Genomic DNA, 21511 nt, shown 5'->3' with positions numbered 1-21511 from the left:
CCTCCGACTGCAGGACATGAAGACTCAGTTTAGACCTCTGAAACATGGTCGTTACCTAATCAACAATAGTCTTTTCGATACGGTGCTAAATCGAACGTCAGCCTCTGTAAGAATTTATATTGCAATTGTCGAATAAGACTAGAAATATTAACCGCGCTGACGAATATTGTCGTAGCAGTGATAACGCATGCGCACAACAGACTGGGAGATTAATTGAAAAAAAAAGACCAGCGCTGTCTTGGAGACACACGTGTGTAGTCAATGAGGATTGCGAAATCGAGAAGTTATAAACGACATGCATGAGTCTTCCAATGTCTTTCTAACGGTGACCTGTTGGGAGCACGGAACTGTCGAGCCTGTACGTAGCACATGCTGAGTCGGGGTGTAAGATGTTTGCAGATATCCAGAGCAATATGCGTCCACTGTTAAGTAGGAACCAGCCGCAAATAGAAGGGTTACTTATGCCAATGGTAAGAATTTTCGTTCTTCTGGTTTACCTCTTCTGTGCGGCAGTGGCGTCGCCTCTAGCAGAGAGCTCCAATTCCCGTATTACCACAGACACCAGTGCACCACCGGTCATGAGGTTTCTCACTGGCAATTCACTTCAACCCCTTCCAGTTATAGGAGCTAGCCGAGCACATTCTGATCCTCAAGTAGACCCATCTACGTCGCTACCGATAATTCCGGATGCAAGTCCTTTAACGAGAAGGAAACAGAGAACTCACGATAGACGAAAGCACAATAGGCAAGCTGGAAAGAGGCGCGAAAGATTAAGTTCAAATGCAGCTGATTTAGATACAGGTGTAGCAATTAAAGAAGATTCATCGAACTCTGGATTAAACAGTCAAGGCGTTATCGCGTCAACTCCAGAGAAGACCACATCACAACTTTTTAACAGTAACGAGCAGAAAACGATATCACTGTGTCCAAATTGTGGCGTAAGGGAAGTCGACGACGGCCACCAGGCGACGCATCGACCTTTGAGTCGCGACGAGATGACCAAATTTCGGATCGAGGCCGTCAAACAGCAAATTCTGGATAAGTTGAGGCTCTCGAAACCACCTCAAGTAAATGTGAGTAATTTGCATATCCCAGCTCCGTTATATGAGGGTCAAATTCCAGATTTAAATAATCCAAGTGAGGGGATGGAAGCTGACTGGGGTCACCAAGGAGATACCATCCACGGTAGTCAAGGACAGGAGAACTATTATGGCAAGACAACCAAAATCATCACACAAGCAGTTCAAGGTGAGTACTCAAACAATTCCATGACATATAGACAGTTCATGAACGTGAACGAATTGTCTTAAAAAATACATATCATCGAAAATGTAAGTCAAGGTATACTTATGATCCTGATAAAAGGAACCCACTAAAGTTGATCTATTCTATACTGATTTGGTCCAATATATGATGTAAATTTACTTAAAAGTGTGTTTGTTTTTTAGATTCTCATACTTGTTAGTTTTTCACCTCCTCTTGTTCACATTAATGTTGCCCTTGTTTTTTTATTTTCTCTCGTAAATCTGAAGGCAGCCCCAATAGTTGTTTATCACAGTAATAGTATGTATATAGATCATGCATCTAGGTCAGTTTTGGTCTTGTGCAGCCTATTCCCATTGAATTGATTTCGAGCCAGTCGCATTTAAGGGGTATTGTTTTCGGGAAAATATACATAAATTATCATTTTCAGTTCAATCGCTTGACTGAGTAATGAGGTGCATAGAAGTTTGTTTTATAAATGTGACTCAGACCTATTCCTAAAAATGATTGTATTGTAAAATTGCAAAACCTTGCATAAAACTTCAATGTTTTAGGCTATGAGCCTTTTTACTATGAAACAATTAAGCTTGGTCTTTAAAACCTGTACATTAACAATTGGAATCAGTGAGCTTTGTTCCTTACATTGAGGTGCATTGTTTTCTCCAGTTGTGGCCAAACGTTTGTGCCTTCTTTTCTTGCTCATTTGAGAATCTTTCATCATTGACATTTCCATTGTTTGGACACAATTAAATACCTCAATAAGAATACCTCAGTAAGAATATATTCAAAGAGATGTTCCGGTTGCTAAGCTGATTGCGTAACGTTTGGAAAATGTTCTGTATCTTTTGGTCAAACCCCAAATCCTATTAGCATATTGTATGGCGAAGATATCAATTTATCAAGTCTACTGATATTTTGTGAATACATTTGGCAACAGCATTGTGAATGATGTCATGATGGTAACTGAACCGAAAAATGTTAAGTTGTTCCCTGAAATATGTAATCATTTAACGACATATTTCTACGAAATAAGTCACATTTTGATCAAATTCTAAATACAAAGAAAATTGACAGTTATATACAAACACTCCCATTTCGTGAAATGTCACACGATGCCGTCACACTGACGGTAAGGAAGCCGGATTAAAAAGCAGTCAAAATAGGTTACATTTATTCAGCCAAGATGTTGAGATGGGGAGTATCATTGTGTTCTCTCTAAGATTAGTGTTGCAATGTCTGTAAGCGGAATATCGCTTCAAGCGTTCTTCATCATTGCAATATAGGCTTCTCTGATTGTTGAATTCAAGATTGAGGTCACCCGAGTCAGCACTGTACTATAGAACAAGAAACTGACCCTCAAAAACAAGCTCCCGGTACAGTTGTTCGATGTTGATGTTGCTAGGCTGTACTCTGTCAAGCACCCTTCCAACAAGCTTGATAAAAGAATGTTAAGAATCTTGAAGGATGTGAGATCAGTGGAAGCAAGGGAACAAGTCGCTTATTGGTGCAAAGAACTTTATTGATTGTCCCATTCTAGAATGCACATAAACACTCGCAGATCATTTTCAGTTGACGACAATAATTAAATACCCTGTCCGTTCTTGTCGAGTAGAGAACGTAACGTAGACGCATAGGCCTACTATAAGTTTGTTCATGGTACTGCAACCACGGTTTACCTTCCAGAAAAATGAATGCGTAATATGCAGGACAGGCTGTAGTTTGTTTGCTCTGGTTAGAACTGTGCTTCGTTGTTAGCATTCTCGTACTTTGAACACGTACATGAAAGTCCCCTAAAATACCGTTCGAGCTAATTGTAGTTGGCGAACTTTGTTCATGTATTGAAACTTGTTTTTTGTTTGTAAACCTCTTAGATCTATTTATCATTGCTGGTGAGACTTTTGATACTGTAAAACAGTTGTTTGCGTGAAATAACAGTTAATTTTTTTCCAGTAAGTTACCACCAAAGTAGTGGCAAAGTCATTGCCATGCTCATATGTGTCACTCTGCGACATACATACGGACCCTCTGTGCAACAAGGCGCTGCCTGCTTAATTACTACCTGGTGGGGGGGGGGGCATTGCGACAAATGTCAAGAGAAGAAAGTAGAAAAGCGGCAGTTTTAGGGTTGAAACTTTCTTCAGTAAAAATTAAGCTGAATATTCTTTATGAAGTCACCCAAAGAACTTGATCCACTGTCAGCCCAAGTCTCTTGCATAGTCTAGACTCTAGAGCATGGACTGTTTACCTCCATGCATAGAGGCTATGTTCAATGTGATGGCGGCGCTAGACGTCAAATGATGTTCCAGTCCTTTCCAAAGGGAATGAATATAGTGTACATAATCTTAGCCAAAGACCGATAAGGATCTACACTGCTCAAATATCTCTCAACATGCTTCGCAACCGGGAGCTGATATATGTGGCAGCATTTATATTCTAACAGCAACTCTCTAGTCTAACATTTACCTAGCTACAAACCCATCACATGATGCAATACTCGCACACTACGTTTCTATAACCTTTTCAGATATGTGGCAATTGCCTTACCTGTTCAGAGGACAATAAAACGCTAGAAAAATGATACGATTGAATGTTAGCGAATGTAACATTCCTGTGTATGGCATAAACTGAAAGGTTAATCACTTTCCTGTCAAGAGGAGGCGCTTATTTTTAATGAAAAGTCACCTACAGCAACCCGGGCGTGAAGTACCAATCGCTGCCGTGGTGGTGTAGATATATGAAACTTACACTATTGCTCACATGTTTACTGCTGTGTGAAAGGTTACGCGCGGATGGTGGTTACCGACAGGTAGGCACGCATGGATGATACGGCATTATACATGCCTAGCACATCTTTGTAAACTCCATTTATCGTTCAAAGTTGTAAAATGTGATCCATCACACGTCAGGTTTGACATGAGTTTGAAAGGGAATGCCAGTCGTTCCTCGCATTCGAGCACTTCATGCTTGTGTAAAGTACAGCTATAGTACAGATAATGTTGTGAGTCAAAGCTATGTCCACATCTCCTGAAGAATGGATCATGTAACACAGGGGTTCCCTAACTGGGGTGCATGAACCCCCAGGGAATGCGTGAGTCCATCCCATGGAGTTTGTGGACGTTTCTGAAAGTCAAAGCTAGAGTGCTTTTTTTTTAAACTAAAATCTGATATATCATATAATTTAGTAATGTACAAAAGTCGACAAACCCTTTTTTCCCCCATTTCAATATTACACTATGAACTTGATCTTCTACGAAGCACTGTTATGCGTATTATAGTATAATAATGACTCAGATCGTGTCTCGAAACAGGAAAAGTTGGGGGTTCTTGGACAACTCTGACATCCACAGGGGGTTCGTGGGGGGGGGGGTAAAATTAGGGAAACCCTGGTGTAACGACTGTGATATTACGGATAGAGGGAAGAGGACAGAGATATATGCGCCTCCGTCAATGAGCTAATTAAGAAAATATATTTCCTGTTGTGTAACATACACTCCGCATTTTTGTACGGATCATATAGAATGAAACATGCCTAAATACAGAGCTTGTGGAATGGGTTTCCCCCATGACCTCATAGAGGGCCATCGTGTGGACCCTCAACTCAGTGACAAGGGCCGTGATCACCTATCATGACGTTACCACATTTCCCTATTAAAAATTCTCGGAGCTATTTATGGTCTAAAAACAAGATGTAATTCGGCAAACATTTTTCTTTTTAATTTTGTAGCATTTCATATTACTTAGTCACTCGGTGTAGTTAAACAAAATAACATTCGGGATGGGATCTGTGACCGGGAGATTATCGCCTCCCCCCCCCCCAGTACTTTAGTAGCAAACACGAGCACCTCGTTGTTTTTAGTGGAGGTCAAATGACACCTGGCCGGGGTGAAAAATCTCAAAACCTCTAAACAGAGTGACTCCAAGTAACTTCATGAGAAGGTCTCCCTTAATAGCAAGAAAAAATATTATTCTTTATGGTGGCGATCAAATGCCATGATATTTTAATAGAGATGAAGAAAGTGACTAGTGACTTTATGATTGGAACTTCGTTGCATGTACTGTTTCTGACTGGCATGCCATTTCGGTACCGGGAATAGTGCACACACCGGTGGTATTTTCATTCCGTCTTCGAACTGATTCTTTATTTGAATAGGACTGATAAATGCTTAGGTTGTAAGGATGCATCATCCTTTGACCAAGCTGACACTTGGCTTTTTTGGAATTTGACATACACAACAAGTCCACAAAAGTTCGGTACTTCAGCTGAGTGAAGTTGACTCCCTTTTGAGGTTTGCATAATTTCGTGTTCTTGATTCAGAAATCTTAAAAGAAAGGAATTCCCTTTTCTGTCGAGAGCTCGAACGTATAGCCTGCACGGAATTGCAATTTCATAGCCTAAGATTTTTAATCTCTTTACGTGTTTCATTCTTCATGTTAAGAGCAACAGACTACGTCAGTCATGCTTCGTTAGGAGGCGGTTGGTTGTCAAATGCCAGATATTTAGGGAGATTGATGCGAATGAGTGTGTCGTATTTGTATCTAATAATAGTTTGCACGCGTTCAAGCGGAGGAAACTTGAAGGATACAATTAATTCGTTCATTCATTCAGTCCAACAAACAGAGAGAGACGGACCCCTGTCTGTTAGGTGATTTCTTATGTTATATGTCAATTTCATCAGAATTTATTGAGGCATAAAATATATATGGCGCTGCTATGCATAACCTCGTATAACATGTGGAATGTTACGTGTACTGTAGTAATCCCGTGGCGACGTTTAACGCTAAAGTTGAATGTCACGTGGTTGAATTCCGTGATTTGCAGTGTGTTATTATTTTGTAGGCGTTTGGTCTGTGCTTCGGTGGAAATGTAGGTCGTGTGGCTATACATGGTGCGTAATGATTTAGTTGTGATCCCATCGATTGTATCTCAGGAGAAAATCGGCCTACGGTGGACTTATCTTATTCATTGCACTACTTCTCGTGGCTATGCATAATTCTGTTCTAGGGGCGTATAATGACCAGTCCCATATATCTCGAAACAGCAATATATCCCTTGTAAAGTGCACGGATGAGAATATAATATGCTGCAAGAAACAGACATAAATCTTCGCTTGTGTGTACATGTTCTCTTTAATCGTTAGGTTGTGGCATCACTATGTTGTTACTCACGCATAAGCTTGTATATTTTTGATGTTGCTATTTATGTTTTATCGGGATTATTCTTTTGGAATATATACTTAAGTTGTACATCAACTAATAACTGTTCTCCCTTTCTGAGCAATTTGGATTTAATATTAACCATATACACACGATGGATTCATATTTTGCGTGATATTCGCTGGCAAACCCACTGCATCAGTATCATCATCCGCCTTAGATGAGAATATGCGGCAGGGGGCGACATTCACTCACACCTTGTGGCGTTATACCACTTATAGCTGACACTGACAAGCTTGACCGTTCGATTTAGAAGTACGGTATAATATCGCACGTAACGGGTATACCTAGGGGTGTAGTTAGTAGTACAGGCTTAAATCACATTGAACCGTGATTTTTTTCCACAAGCTATTTCTCTCTTTTTACGTGTGTTTGTGTGAGCCTGGGACCTTAACCCAGATTAGTGTACTGGCCAGACAACCAACCTTCCTCTTTCCCTCTTCGTTGATATATGCTTTTTTGATCTCGCGCATATTTAAATTGGGATAAAATGCAATACCCTTTGGCGAAATCGAAGCGTTCAAACCCTAGTTTTCAATTATACTCGAGGTGCTGGCCTCCAATAACCTCTTTATAGTCTCCGCAAAGACTTGACTCATGCTTAATCGCCCACGCTTTTCATCAAAGCATGCACTTGTAAGAATAAAATAGGTTACATCAGTGCGTATGTATAGGCGTCAGATTTCATACCCAACTTAGTTTTAGTGAACTTAATTAGAACGTCGCTGACGTTTTGCTCGATGACGACATGGCTGTCCCTTGATATCGTTGTAAGGAGCGCCGTTGTGGTCAAAACGAATTCTATATATAGGCTATATATACATGTGACATAATGTGGCCCAGACAAACAAGCATAGGTTAACTGCAAATACACTATAACAACACTTCCTATAACGTACGATTTAGTTAACGTAGCTTAATATATCGATTTTATCACAACTTATTGCATTGGCCTCAATTATGATACTATGAACACCATAAACTGTATCGTTTTACTTCAACTGGACGTGACAATATTTAAAACCCTGTTTCTAAGATTTTCTGTATGAAGTTGGTGCAAATACAGTATCCAGTTCCATGTGTGTTTTCGCTCCCTAACACGATGAATTTGGAAGATGGAATTTATTCATAAATTATTGTGATCACTCTAAACTTGACGTTGTGTTAAATTTACCAATAAACGGAAAATGTGGTAAAGGGCGTTATTCCCATAGTCCCACACCCAGGTTCTCGATACAAACACCACCATGAGCAGAGCATATTCTACTTTTTCAACTTACTTGTTTGCAGCAGTAGTGACTGAGTGGGGGATGCTTTGTGGATATGGAACTAGGCGTGTAAATTTAGTTTAATGACTGGTTTAGAATGCGGAACGCTTTCTGGCATTGTTTACTGCTAGGTACAACTGCTGTTACCATTGTGATTTCACTTGCGTATAGATCACAAGTTGAAACAATATAAAGTAACTGAATTTGTATGAACTTCACCATATCATAATCCGCTTATTGATCGTAAATAGTGTACATTATTATCACCGTGTAGATTATATCATCCTCGTGTACTTTATTATATCATGTCTTGTGATTCTTTTGGCGTTCCATAATATAGTTACACTCCAACGCGTTCATTTATCAAAGTACTTGATGAAGGTCAATGTCACGTTAGGGTAACAGCTGCCATAGCGTTAGGTCAACAGAGGCACGAGTCTTAAACATGCGATAAATTAGCTATAGATCTTGTCAAGTACTGAATACTGTGACATATGTTGGCTAAATTATGATGGATTTCACCTCTGATATGGCGTTTGTAGTGGATATTCTAAGTGTAGGCTACTTGGTAGTTTTAGAATTGCTACTGGCTTTAATGAACATTTTATCAAAGACTATTACATCATGAAAGGAGGTAACATACAATGAGGTCCCTAAGCATGTTTGTTAAGTCGAGTAGTAATAGCGGTGACATCCCTATGTTCCGACGTCTCTATGTTCCGACGTCTCTATGTTCCGACAAAAAGAACAAATTCGGAGCATTTTTTTTTATCCAAAAATTTCTTTGTACCAAGAAAACTAGTTTTGTAACCCCAATTTTTTAGGACCAATTTTTTTGGGGGGACTCAAATTTTTTGGACCCAAACTTTTTCGGACCCAATGTTTTTGGGGGACTCAATTTTTTTGGACCCCCATTTTTTCGGACCAAATTTTTGTTGGGGTACTTAATTTTGGTCCCAAAAAATTTTGTCCAAAATAAATTTGGGTCCGAACAAATTTGGTCAGAAAACATGTTTAACATGGTCACAAAAAATGTTGGTTCCAAAAAAATTGGGTCCAAAAAAATTTTAGTCCAAAAAAATGTTGGTCCCAAAAAATTCGGATCGAAAAAATCTTGGTCAAAAAAAATATGAGTCCGAATATATTGTCGGAACATAGAGACGTCGGAACATAGAGACGTCGGAACATAGAGACGTCGGAACATAGAGACGTCGGAACATAGAGACGTCGGAACATAGAGACGTCGGAACATAGAGATGTAACCGTAATAACATACCATATGATGTCATACCAGGGACCGATTTCAGCTCTCAGGCTGGTCAGGCAGTAACCGAGTGCGCAGCGGTTACCGCACAGTATGGGCGAGCCTGGTTATAAACTTGCACACTTCTCGGAATTGTTTTGTTTCTTTACTGTTGTTTCTAAAGTGACAGGTCACCCCTGGTATGGAGTAAATGGAAGCAGTTTGGCACATCGCCGTGTCCATTGAGACAACAGTTAGCCTACAGCTTATAAGGTGTTCTCTTTGAACCGCCGTGCCCGAGAGCATCGTCTCTTTAGAAGTAATCAACTGGTGTTTACGGTTAAGCCAATCATCACCTGTTTTAACAACTGTGGCGGCAAGCGTTATTTCATTATCTTGTTAAATTTCTTGATGAAGAAAACGAATCTTGACAGCACTCGAGAGTAAGGGTTATTCCGCGCTACTTTAGACTTGCCGGAAAACATTTTCTTAAAACGGTTGGCAAAGTAATACTCGTCCACTTAAAACCTCAGTCCTGAAATGAGAGAAAACAACAACAAGTAGCCTTACGAAACTGATTGGTTGGAAAAAAAATTGTTCAGCTGATAAGGAGAACATTCACTGAAATTGCAATAAAAATCCTTTGGTGGTCATTGCCGCATATACAGTAGGCTGTTTTGTGCCAACATTCCTTACACTTACATTGTATGTATACAGAGTTAAAGTGGATTTCTGATATCTGTTCCTTGCTTGATTCCCTCGAATGTCTTATTAAGAATCAACTTAGGCCATTCGGCAGTACACAGTGCAACCTCCCACACCCCTCACCACCCCCTCCCAATATGCTAGACATTCATATAGTTGACACTGATGTAGAAACTTAACCTTGTCATGTACATCCATTACACGGCGATTTCCCTAGCCAAAACATTGTTTTCTACAACACTCACTTCTTAAAGTCTGATACTCATTTCCGAAGCACAGCGAAAGCTTTCCAGAGACATTGAGTATCATCTTGACCAATTCTTGTCATGGCTAAGTATCATCGTTCACGAATAATTCTGAGCTATACATGCACTTCAGTTAGTTCTACGAATCGGGTAACTTCATGCCGAAAGATAAGTGCAACCCTGTCAGTCGTGAGCACCCCCCCCCCCCCGCCCCGGAGGGTCGGTTCTTTTGATCATGCTACAACGCTTGAAATATTCATCTATACGTACCCCGCGTCAATGATTCCAGACTTCTGAGTTCTAAATAATAGTCAGCTTATCCATTCTCCCATCCAAGGCCCGTAGCCGGGCCGGGGGCACATAGAGACGTGCCCCCTTCAAACATACTACTGTGCCCTTACCATCTAGTGCTCCACCACTTAGTGTACAAAAGCCCTCACCAGTAAGAGGACACGCGTGTTGTGTCATTCCTTAAATTGCCGGTGCACATTCTAAATTGTTAGTATCCCTGCAATTAAGAATGTCTGACCAAGGACCGGTGTCCTTTATGTAGATTAGCCAGTTTATCTCTGTTGCCTATTCTCTCATTCTGTCTCTATCTTGGCACTAGGAGAAATAAGACTGTTTGAATTTAAGCGGGACTCTTTGAATGCAGTTGGTGAAAAAGAGCCCACACACAAAGAGGCCCCTGGAGACGTAATCTTTGGAGGGCCCTGCCTGCAGTAGAGAGATCAGATAGCCGTAACAAGATGATTTCTTGTAAGAGTCATAAAGATGAGAATCTAGTAATTGGGCTCAGCTCTATTATCTGCTTTTATTTAACCCATTTAAAACATAACTGCCTCTGGACATGGTTTGAAACTAGCGATATCTGAAAAGAACGACGTGTATGATCCAGGGAGCTGGTATTTAGCTACATAACAGCTCCCTTAGTAAACCATAAGTCCATATCATCTGTTAGTACATTCCCACATTATCGATGTGATGTACCTATTACATACCTCTATGTATTTTTGGGTCTACATGTGTGGGCTGAATCGAGTGAGGTCGATCCATTTGTCGGGTTTTCTTTTTTAAACAAAAAGAGAAACTGATTGCCATTTCTCCTGAGGTCTTCCTCGCTGATTGTCACGTCGGCTCCTTATGATTAACGACAGGATTGATCGTTTTTATAATATATGATAGCAGCATTAATGTGATTGTCGGTCCATTACACCGACCTGGCCTGTGTAGTTTGCCTTATGTTGATCAATTATGGAACTAATGGAGTGAACATGTAAGAGACATTCCTCATGTTTGGATAGTGTTAGGACAAGTTGTCACGCACATACCAACACTTATTGCTAGACTACATCACGTATGGTGATGCTTTCCTTATATTATTTAACGACCAACTTTCCATCTCTATTTCATTGCCAAATGTCATTGTTTTGTATTCTGACTGAGGACTTGAACAAACAAATTCGAAGTCCTCAGACGTCATTACTTGAAAAGAGTCACGACGTCCTCGTGAGGATTTTATTGTTTTGGTCCGGGAACCTGAATTTGAACAATAGCAAGTACGATGGGGTCCACAGTCTGACTGTACAATACACCTTTGTTTGTGTGTGTGTGTGTACCAATGTGGAGAGCGCAACAATTCCTTCAACCGTATTAATGCCACCAACCGAGGTGGCTTTGATCAGGTCAGCACCAAGTAGAGTATAATTATAGAAACCAAATTGGTCAAAGAAACAGAGTTCTCTGCTCTCATACTGTGCAACGTGAAAAGGTCATTTACTTTGGGTCATTGCTCTTTTCAACTTTGAAAATTTAGCTTTCATGTGAAGAGTTGGTATTTTTGTGAATTATTTCCCTGTTCGTGCTGGTCGATAACTGTACGTGGTTATACTGTGGGTTTATTCATGTCCTTGCCATTAGCATATTAACTACTAAACGAGGTTTCAGCCCGGAGATGGCATAGCCTGCTGAGTAAGATAATCAACAACTTTCAGATTTTCTTCAAGGGCATCCTTGAAATGCTGCCGAACCTTCTCTAGTGTGTCGTATTTCTAACAAATGTGTGTGTGTGTGCGCCTTAGGCAGGGCACTGGTCTTTTCGTCCAGGGTAACTCTGATCAGCATATTCTACGATTGCAAACGTTTTTCCGATAGTTTATGCTTTCTAGCGACAGTGGTATTTCAAGAAGTAAAAGAAAAATTTTGAGAATGTCACACCTCGATACACCTCAGAGGTGCACAACTTCCGAAATGAACTCGAAATGACCTTAATCATAAATTATTCGATGGCACTTCAATAAAATGAAAGATGGCGAAAGAAAACCTAACCAGAAACCTTAAAATAATCTGATTTTTTATTTACACGTCATTGTTTGTAATAGAGGTCACACAGCAAATAGGCTGGTAATATCACTTTTTCTGATTCTCTCAAATGATTTTTGTCTATGCTTCTTTGCAGTATTCGATGAGGTCATTTAAACGCTAAATGCGAATCACTATTTAGAATTTGAAGTGTCCAGAATTTGAAGGGAATCATAACATCTCTTTTAGTTTATATAGAGTATATATCTCTTCCCATCCCCTCCCCATCCCAATCCCCGTCCCCCTCTCCCTCCCCCTCCCCTCCCCTCCCCTCACATATGTAGGTAACACACACTACTGTGGGTTACAGTGATTTAATCGATATATGTGATTAGGTGATCGTTACGAACTACATGTATTACTGGTTTGCTATACAAACAATATGATGTCGCTATGATGATGTTACTATATATATGCATCTCGGTAAGTGTTCGTAAGTGTTCTCCAATTGGTGAATGAATAGTTTATAGAAAAGTGTAGGGGAAGTGTATCGAACAATAGAATTCACGGCTTGATGAGATCATAAACTCATCGTGTGATGTGGATATATGTGGGCCAGTGTGTCATACCACATCACACGATGAGTAGCTCCATAGTCAAACCAGGGAACTGCTACTTGTATAATTAACTTAGGACCGCAGGCAATGTGACCTTTGAAACAGTTGAACTCTCTCAATTGATTATTTGGTAACACAGTCAGCAACAATGGTGCTTATATCAGTTTATACACCTCTCAGGGAGGTTCGGTGTGATACGCTCACGCAGTGGTGGGGTGATGTAGTGGGGTGATGTGGCGGGGTGATGTGGTGGGGTATTGTAGTGGGGTGATGTGGTGGGGGTAAAGGGGGAGATGTAGTGTGGTGAGGTAGTGGTGTGGTGTAGTGGGGTGATTTGGTGGGGTGATGTTGTGGGATGTTGTGGTGGGGTGATGTGGTGGGGTATTGTAGTGGGGTGATGTGGTGGGGGTAAAGGGGAGATGTAGTGTGGTGAGGTAGTGGTGTGGTGTAGTGGGGTGATGTGGTGGGGTGATGTGGTGGGGTGATGTGGTGGGGTGATGTGGTGGGGTGGGGTGATGTGGTTGGGTGATGGGAGGAAGTTCCCAAGAGTACAATGACAATTTTATCTCAAGAAAATCGTTTGTGAATGACACGCCAATCCTCAAGATGACTACATTTAAGGTAGTCACTAAAATTTTCAATATCAGCATTTCTTAAGCTAAGAATAAATTACATCATACTGACAGGGGATAGAAGATGGCATGTGAAAAGATCATCCCCCCCCCCCTTCCAATGCTCTCCTCCATCCACAGAAGACGGGTTTACCTAACATATAGAATATCTTGCAATGGGAAGGTGACGTTCCCTTCATCAACCCTATGCAATAAGTCTTACGTACATAGTATGTTCGTACAGGCTTTGTGAAAATCAAATATGGGGGGGGGTGAGGTTAAGATGATGGCGGTTGCAACCTCAACTACGCAATATATTAAATTGTAGCTATTTCCATTAACCATACCTCAGTCTCTGTTTTCCTGGCCTTGTCTAGCCCCTTTGATCTGATTATGGTTGCTAAATTGTTCATATCCAATCACGTGATCATGCGTAATAACTCAGAAATCATTTTTCTACCTTATATAGGAGTTTAAAGATCATCTGGTGACGTGATGTCTAGTATTCCTCGTATCGACTATGCGAGAGATTAACACTTTTTTTCTAAGAGAATTTATTAATAGACTTTCAATTTCCCTGAAGAGCTCACCAGAGCATTGCCTTAATCAGTCTACGTAAGCTGAAGTCATGACACACTACATACACTTATTCTTCACTCAGACCAGAACAGTTTTGATATGAATATTTGTAACAGCTTGATAAACGAAGGCGGGGGTATTCTGTGTTCCTTAACATGGATGTCCCTCAGACAGTAATCCTAATAATCGTGGTAGTAACCGCAGCAGCAGTAGAAGTAGAACTAGTAGTAGAAGGTAGTAGTAGTAGTAGTAGAAGTAGTAGTAGTAGTATTAATATCGATGGTAGTAGTGGTAGTACTAGTAGTAGTATTAATATTGGTGGTGGTATTAGTAGTAGTAGTAGTAGTAGAAGTAGTAGAAGTTATATTGGTGGTAGTAGTAGTAGTGGTAGTAGTAGATGTGGTAGTAGTAGTTATATTGGTGGTAGTAGTAGTAGTAGTAGTAGTAGTAGATGTGGTAGTAGTAGTTATATTGGTGGTAGTAGTAGTAGTAGTAGTAGTAGTAGTAGTAGCAGTAGTAGCAGTAGTAGCAGTAGCAGCAGTAGCAGTAGTAGCAGTAGTAGCAGTAGTAGTAGTAGTAGTAGTAGTAGTAGTAGTAGTAGTAGTAGTAGTAGTAGTAGTAGTAGTCGTAGTAGTAGTAGTAGTAGTAGTAGTATATTGGTCACGTGATTCGTTTCACGTTAATATCTGTTGTTCTTGCATAAAATGTTCTTGGTTGCAGATGTTGTTTGGGTCATTTGCAACATAATAGCAATATAAAGCTAAAGATCGAAGGTAAAATAGTACCAAGATGTTTTCAATACCTTGCCATATATGAAGGGTGTATGAAGGGATCAGAACTTTCAAGCAGCATTTGGAGTTGATTTTGTTTCTACGCTTTACTATTCAATACTAAACATCAAGACATGCAGTTCCATGACTGAATATTAAAGTTTGAAAGTAAGAAGAAACCGGTTTTGCAAGAACTGAAATGGAATTATTGTATTTATGTTACGTTTTCAATGTAATATATAATTAAATCGACAGAGTTCGTCAGATATGAAATTTATGTATACTTTTAGGTCTGGGATGCGCACGATATCTTAGCTTTGGCTGCTTAACTGAATCTGGTGTAGCTACTCCAGGGACAAATTTGGAAGTGCAACATTAATATGGGAAATAAATTAATAAAAGCTCTGAAAGTCCATCCGTTATGTCGAAATATCGTAAGTAGACCCTATTTGCAATATCCCAATTGTCATGGCACTTCCCGTGTCTTCTTGCTATAAGGTTCCGTGGAACGCATTAATATAGGGTTCGGAAAACCTTTTTGCGGATCGCACTTTGTTCACCTGTGATTAAGATTAAAATATATCACAGAAATCGCTCTCAGGTAACCGCATGATAACGAAGATCATCTTCAGGTGAAAAAAACCACTATCCGTGTACAGTGCGATCATTATGTTAGATGCTTCCATATATGACAGCTTGATATTCTGTCAATAAATACACACCTGTGCACCTATGGCTTTGTTAACACTCTGATAAATACCAGTTTACCAAGAATATCCGTTTGATTAAAGTTACTGTAATCCATCCCAGAGATATAGAATAAACAAAGCCCGCAAACAAAAGCTGGACATTGTGGTGTTGTTGCGTAAGTTGTTATACGGGAGAATCTGTGATAAGTCTTCAATTGTGTTGGGGTGAAAACTGACTAGTAAGTGGAACTTTGGACAGCTGAGGCATTGTCTTGCAACACTCTTTATCAAAACAGTAACTCGCTCTCAGGTAACACAATTAAACCTTGAATGTGTGATGTAAACAGCGGTTACATCAATATAGCACAAAGGTGACTATGAGATTAATGCACAGATTAAGCAGATCAATCAGATTGTATTCAGGATATATGTGCTGGCCCCATCCGTCCGTAGATCATCGCTTAGAGGGACGTACTCTTTCATTAGGCGTCCACGGTCCATATCTTTGTGGATTTGTATCCACAAGTATCACTGCATGCCATATGACTCACTGTTAGGAGTATATTACGTTTATTAAGGTGCGCACTTCATCAACGATATCGATCAAAAAATACGGTCTCATTAAAAAAATTAGATATACAAATGAGAAAGAAAGGAAAACCATCGGCATTGATATATGTCATTTATAGAGATACTTGTAGTTTACAACTTTCCCAAACATCAAGAAAGATTCTTGTTTTCATTTGAGAGATGTTTATGTTTCATTGTTTGTTTTTAAACAAAAATGAAGACTTATATACTAACCTTAAATATTACATTTCATAGCAACATGTGCTTAGTTTATCTTTATCTATTATCTGATTTGGGATGGGTTTACAAATGCTGAATCTAAACTGTTTACTTCATCTAATACCGGCATTTGTTTCAGTGCCAACACTATAATACATTCCAGCCAATGTCTTCAATAGAGCAAAAAAAAAAGTGAAGAAATGACAGGTTTCACCCACGTAGCACTATGACATGGCTGACCTCAAAAAGGATATCACAAACGGAGCAAGATTTCCTTAAATATAAGATAATTTTTTAATATAACAAAGATCTGTGTTGCACAGGGTTAAGATGCAATTTTGTGGTTAGCTTCTCTCTTTGAATGGTAAATTTGCAACCATAACAACACATGAAATAACATTTAAAATCTCTTCGTCTCTTTTCAGATGACACACCATGTTGGGAGGGCTCATCTGCTGGGAAATGTTTCACATTCCGCTTCTCTTCATCCAATACCAACAAAAACATCCAATCTGCTGAACTATGGGTCTACTGGAATGGCTCGGTCTTCACCAATCAGCCGATATTGAGGAACGTCACTGTCGGCGTGGAGGAAAAACCAGCCCGCCATCATTATCTACCGGCAACTTTAGGATCAACTGTGCTCCAAGATCCAAGCATGGTCGGATGGCTGACCTTTGACCTCAAACATAGTGTCAGGAGATGGCAGAAACATGGTCTCGGTGAACATTTGATCCAGGTCAAATGTGATGATCTTGGCGTGGATGAAAGTGAGGTGGTCCAAGCTCTATCGGCCTCGACGCAAGGTGGATTTGCACCATTTATCATGATAGATACATCTAAGAGTAAGCGAAGTTCTCGAGTCAGGCGAAGTAGTGAGTGTACCTTTGTCGGAAGTTCCGCCTGCTGCAAAGAAAGTTTATTCATCAGGTTCCGTGACATTGGCTGGGACTGGATTATTATGCCACAAGGTTTTCAAGCCAATTTTTGCAGAGGAGCCTGTCACCTCTCGACCCATTTAGAGACCAGTAACGCAGGTTTGTTAGCAACCATCCATCAGGCGAGAAACCGCGAAATGCAAAACCTTGGCTTTGAGTTTGAAACTTGCTGCTCTCCTAGAGCTATGTCTCATCTCGAATTGATATACCACGACAATTCCAACTTCGTAAGCTCCGTGATTCCAGAGATGACGATAGAGTCGTGCGGATGTACATTCTGAGGACTGGGTGCCGAAGACCACGTGACAACGTGACAATGTGACGTCATTCGCATATGCACCGTTCTTTGCTCTCGGAGGGAAATAGGTCGTTACGTCATAATTTAATCTTGATGTTGGCTGTGATGAAGCAACGCTTGTCTGGATTGATTGTCTGGTATTGATTCAGTTGCTGTTTCAAAAATGTTTCCAAACAAATATGTTCTTTTGCTCATGTTATGAAAAAGGCTGACATTAAGTTCTTCCCATTCCTACGAAATTCATTCCCAAAAAAAGCATGTGTAAAAATTCTTGCCATTAAACTTGGAAAACGTAGTTTTTGAAAACAACCGATTCAATTTGGTAATTATTACCACAGAATATTTTTTTTTTAAAAAGTCACTGTTACTAGCCACAATCCCCGTGCTAAGTGTTCCACTGGAATAACGGGGACCAGTCACAACAACTGATGGCAGCAGTCTAAATTCAGACAATTTTCAACTAACTATTTGCAGTTTCTTGGAATGCTTTTCATACTAATTATGAAGTATATCTAATACGCTTGTTGTGGTTTGACATAGGGAATACTTCATAAACGAAGTGTTCGTTAAATGTTCTTAAGAAGTCACGGCTGTGTTAAAGTACTTGCCTTAATGGCGCCTAAGAAGATATACTTAAGAGTCAATGAGCTTCTCTAAACTGCGACGGTTTGTTTTTTGTTTACTTGAAGTGAAGGTTTCACCTTCTTATACTGTATACTAAATTATTTTCAAGAGGCTGAGATAGAGTAAATAATAATTATGCATTAAAACCATGCAATTATCTTAAAATACTGGACATGTTACAGTATATATTGGTAATCAGAGAACTTATCATTTTTTGTTCTAAAAATATATAACAGTGTACAACAAATGTTTGGACTTATCCTATGCAAGCAATGTATATCTATATCATGAAATTATCGTAAATAGTACATTCGCGTGTGATCTAAAGGAATGGAGGCTGATAAGAATGAATCCAATTACCTGAAGTGATTATTTTGATCTAGATAGTAACAACAGCATAAGTTATGAGACTCATCGAGACAATGTTGACTCAAACGACGAAGGCTTCATATGATTAGGCCCCTAAAGCCACTTATTTTATTGCCATTCTCAGAACTCGCAACCTCTAGCCCATGGGCCGCAATCCCCCTCCTCCTCCCCCCCCCCCAATACATACACACACTGACGACCCACTGTTGTTTTCTACCACGAATGGTTAATGCATATTTCAGATATGTTGAAGAGATGTTTGAAATGATCGGTATCTATGTACTGTTACACTCCTCAACGGCCTCCCTGCATTACTTTGTTCAATGTGTTATTTATACTGCATGTAAAGGGAAACTTTTGCAGTTTGATGTAATATACATTGATTGTAAGCGGACGTTCAGAAAACATGAAGCGCTCACCTGTGATAAAAAATTAATAATAATAATAATAATAATAATATTTTGTGCAGCAACAATCAGTCACTTCAAATGTCTGGTAGTTATACAATAAATTGAACATATTAACATCAAGGAGTTTAGTGGAGGGAACCGAGAATGTTACTATTCGGTATTTGCACAAAAAGTGCGACTATTTTAGCTCCATGAATTAATCGAAGGTCGACCTGTCATTATACTATATGGAAACTTAAGTTAATCATACAAACAAGTACAGTTTTAATTTGCTCCACAATTCACCACACTTGTACAATACGCAATTCCAGTGAAATATAACAAGACGTATAGCTCTCTGTAAATATAGCCGATTAGCTGCTATGATCTAATGGCCAGTGGCTACGCTCAACCTTGATGGACTGCCCAGGTTGCCTGATTTTTTTCCTAGGACGAATAAGGGTTTCAGGTTTTTCAGGAATTTACAAATTCGTTTGAAATCAGAGTTAGGGTTTAGTAAGTGAGTTAGGGACCCCGTGTCGGTGCATATGAAGATTGTCGTTCATGATCTGGGGTCAAAACTAGGAAAAAAGATTCAGAACATGTTTTATTTAAAAAGCGTCACATGTTTGGAATCCAGGGATTTGATTGGCCGATGCCCTTATTCGTCCTAGGGAAAAAAATTACGCGCCCAGTTTTTGTTTGTCCCCCCTCTGGTAGTGATATCAGTAGAGGGCGTATGTCGTGTGAGTGTGTTAGGCTCAATACGTCGACTCGAAAAAGTTGCGTTACATGGTTGGGCTCGTTCATGAAGGACTTAGAAACCGTAAAGTTGACTGTACACCACCGTAATGCATAAGTCTTAAAGACGAACAATATCATAATGATCGAAAATATATACAGGAAAGTGACTTACGGTCCTTCAACTTTTGTCTTTGATACTCAAAAGTTACAAACTTAATATGTCATTTAATTTAAACAGAGTACGATAACTTTAGTTCATTAACAACATTATTAGCCCCTAAAACCACTCTCTAGTATTTGATGAGTTATCAAGCCGATGATGACCACAGACCACGGACGATGACTATGACGTCAGACATATATCCTTATATGCTTTTTGTGCTTTCTTTCAGTGTCTCAAAGATACTCGTCCTGGTAACGTCCTGAGACTTTTATTTAATATAAGTTGTAAATGTAAATCAATGCAAATCATTATTTAAAAATGGAAGATTATTTATACAGAGAGCGATATATTTAAATGTCAGTTTCGTGTACTTAAACGTGTTTAGCACAAATACTTTCTGAAAAAGGTAACATTCTGAATCCAGTCAAAGGTGTGGAAGAATGCCTTTGACATTCATTTGGTTGTACGCAGGCGCGTAGCCAGCCTGGTTGTTCGAGTGGGAGGATGCTTCTGCATTGATTTTGTGTGCAGACTGTGTATAGATACCAACTTATACTTTTGGATGACGTAATCGAGAGATTTATTTATGTCATCTTGTTACTGTATGCATGACGTACATTGTATGAACTAATATTCTATAACTTATTATAAGTAATCAATTAGTAACGAATGCTTTTCCATACTGACTAACATGATGATGTATTGAAAAAGCTCAGCATAAGCAAGATAGTAAAGAAAAATACTCTTGAAGTAATAATTAATCTCTTGGTGAGACTTAACGTATCCGTCCCTGCACAAAAAGAAGAACGCAGAAGGTTGGCATTTCCGAAGAATAAATCTTATAGACCATATCATATATGCGCTTATATTATATATATATATATATATATATGTATATATATATATATATGTGTGTGTATTTAGATATATATGGATACATAAAGATATATATATAGGCCTACATGTAGATATATATATACATATAGATATATATAGATACATGTAGATATATATATATATAGATATATATATATATATATAGATATATTCCGTAAACACTGATGGTATAAGGTCAAGTATTCTCTTCTTGGTTTCCTATTGGTACAGTCTGGATCTTGCCTCTCTTTACCACATGTATTCTGGACAAGGTATTCCTCTTTTCTTTGCGTATGGTATTGGTCCTCGCATAACCTGAGACGTGTTTTTAACTGCAATTTCAGATGCAAAATGTTTTTGATGTTTGTGGCACAGAGTAATAAAAAGAAATGAACTGAGAGCATAAATGATTTGCCTATTGCTTTGTTTACATTGTATGTAAGTTCATTTCATTGAAACGAAAACCGTTTTAATGAAGGTTGTCGGAACTGAGTGACGTGTGAACACTATAATGTCTATTTAAGAATTATCCTGAATACATAGCACGCTATGCAGTTAAACGTACGTACACGATGTTCGGTCGTGGGAAGTTTCTGGACCGTGAACACCCTAGTTTAGTTGCGCAATAGCATAGCGGGAAAACAATCCTTTTCAATTCTTGACAATACTTCATGCTGTTGCATCGAAAAAGAATAACATGCTTTATATGAAGCAAACTTTAAAGATCGGAACGCTTAAAGGCATTGAAGACTCGCCCTAAACTGCGTGCCGCCCTCTGAAAAATAGTTGCTTGCAAGTGAAGTTTTCTTCTTGTCG

General features: G+C 39.3%; 1 protein-coding gene across 1 annotated transcript; it reads left to right on the top strand.

The window, feature by feature from the left end:
• Positions 1-296: 296 nt before the first annotated feature.
• Positions 297-21095, top strand: LOC139976874 (growth/differentiation factor 8-like). The gene is made up of 2 exons (XM_071985745.1): positions 297-1248; positions 16720-21095. The coding sequence occupies exons 1-2, from the start codon at positions 390-392 to the stop codon at positions 17511-17513; spliced, it is 1653 nt and encodes a 550-aa protein (XP_071841846.1). The 5' UTR covers positions 297-389; the 3' UTR covers positions 17514-21095.
• The last annotated feature ends 416 nt before the right edge of the window (positions 21096-21511 follow it).

This window comes from Apostichopus japonicus, chromosome 2 (assembly GCF_037975245.1).
Source record: "Apostichopus japonicus isolate 1M-3 chromosome 2, ASM3797524v1, whole genome shotgun sequence".
In the NCBI taxonomy this organism is placed as follows: Eukaryota; Metazoa; Echinodermata; class Holothuroidea; order Aspidochirotida; family Stichopodidae; genus Apostichopus; species Apostichopus japonicus.
Note: the sequence above shows the minus strand (reverse complement) of the source record. Positions and strands in the feature narration are given on the sequence as shown.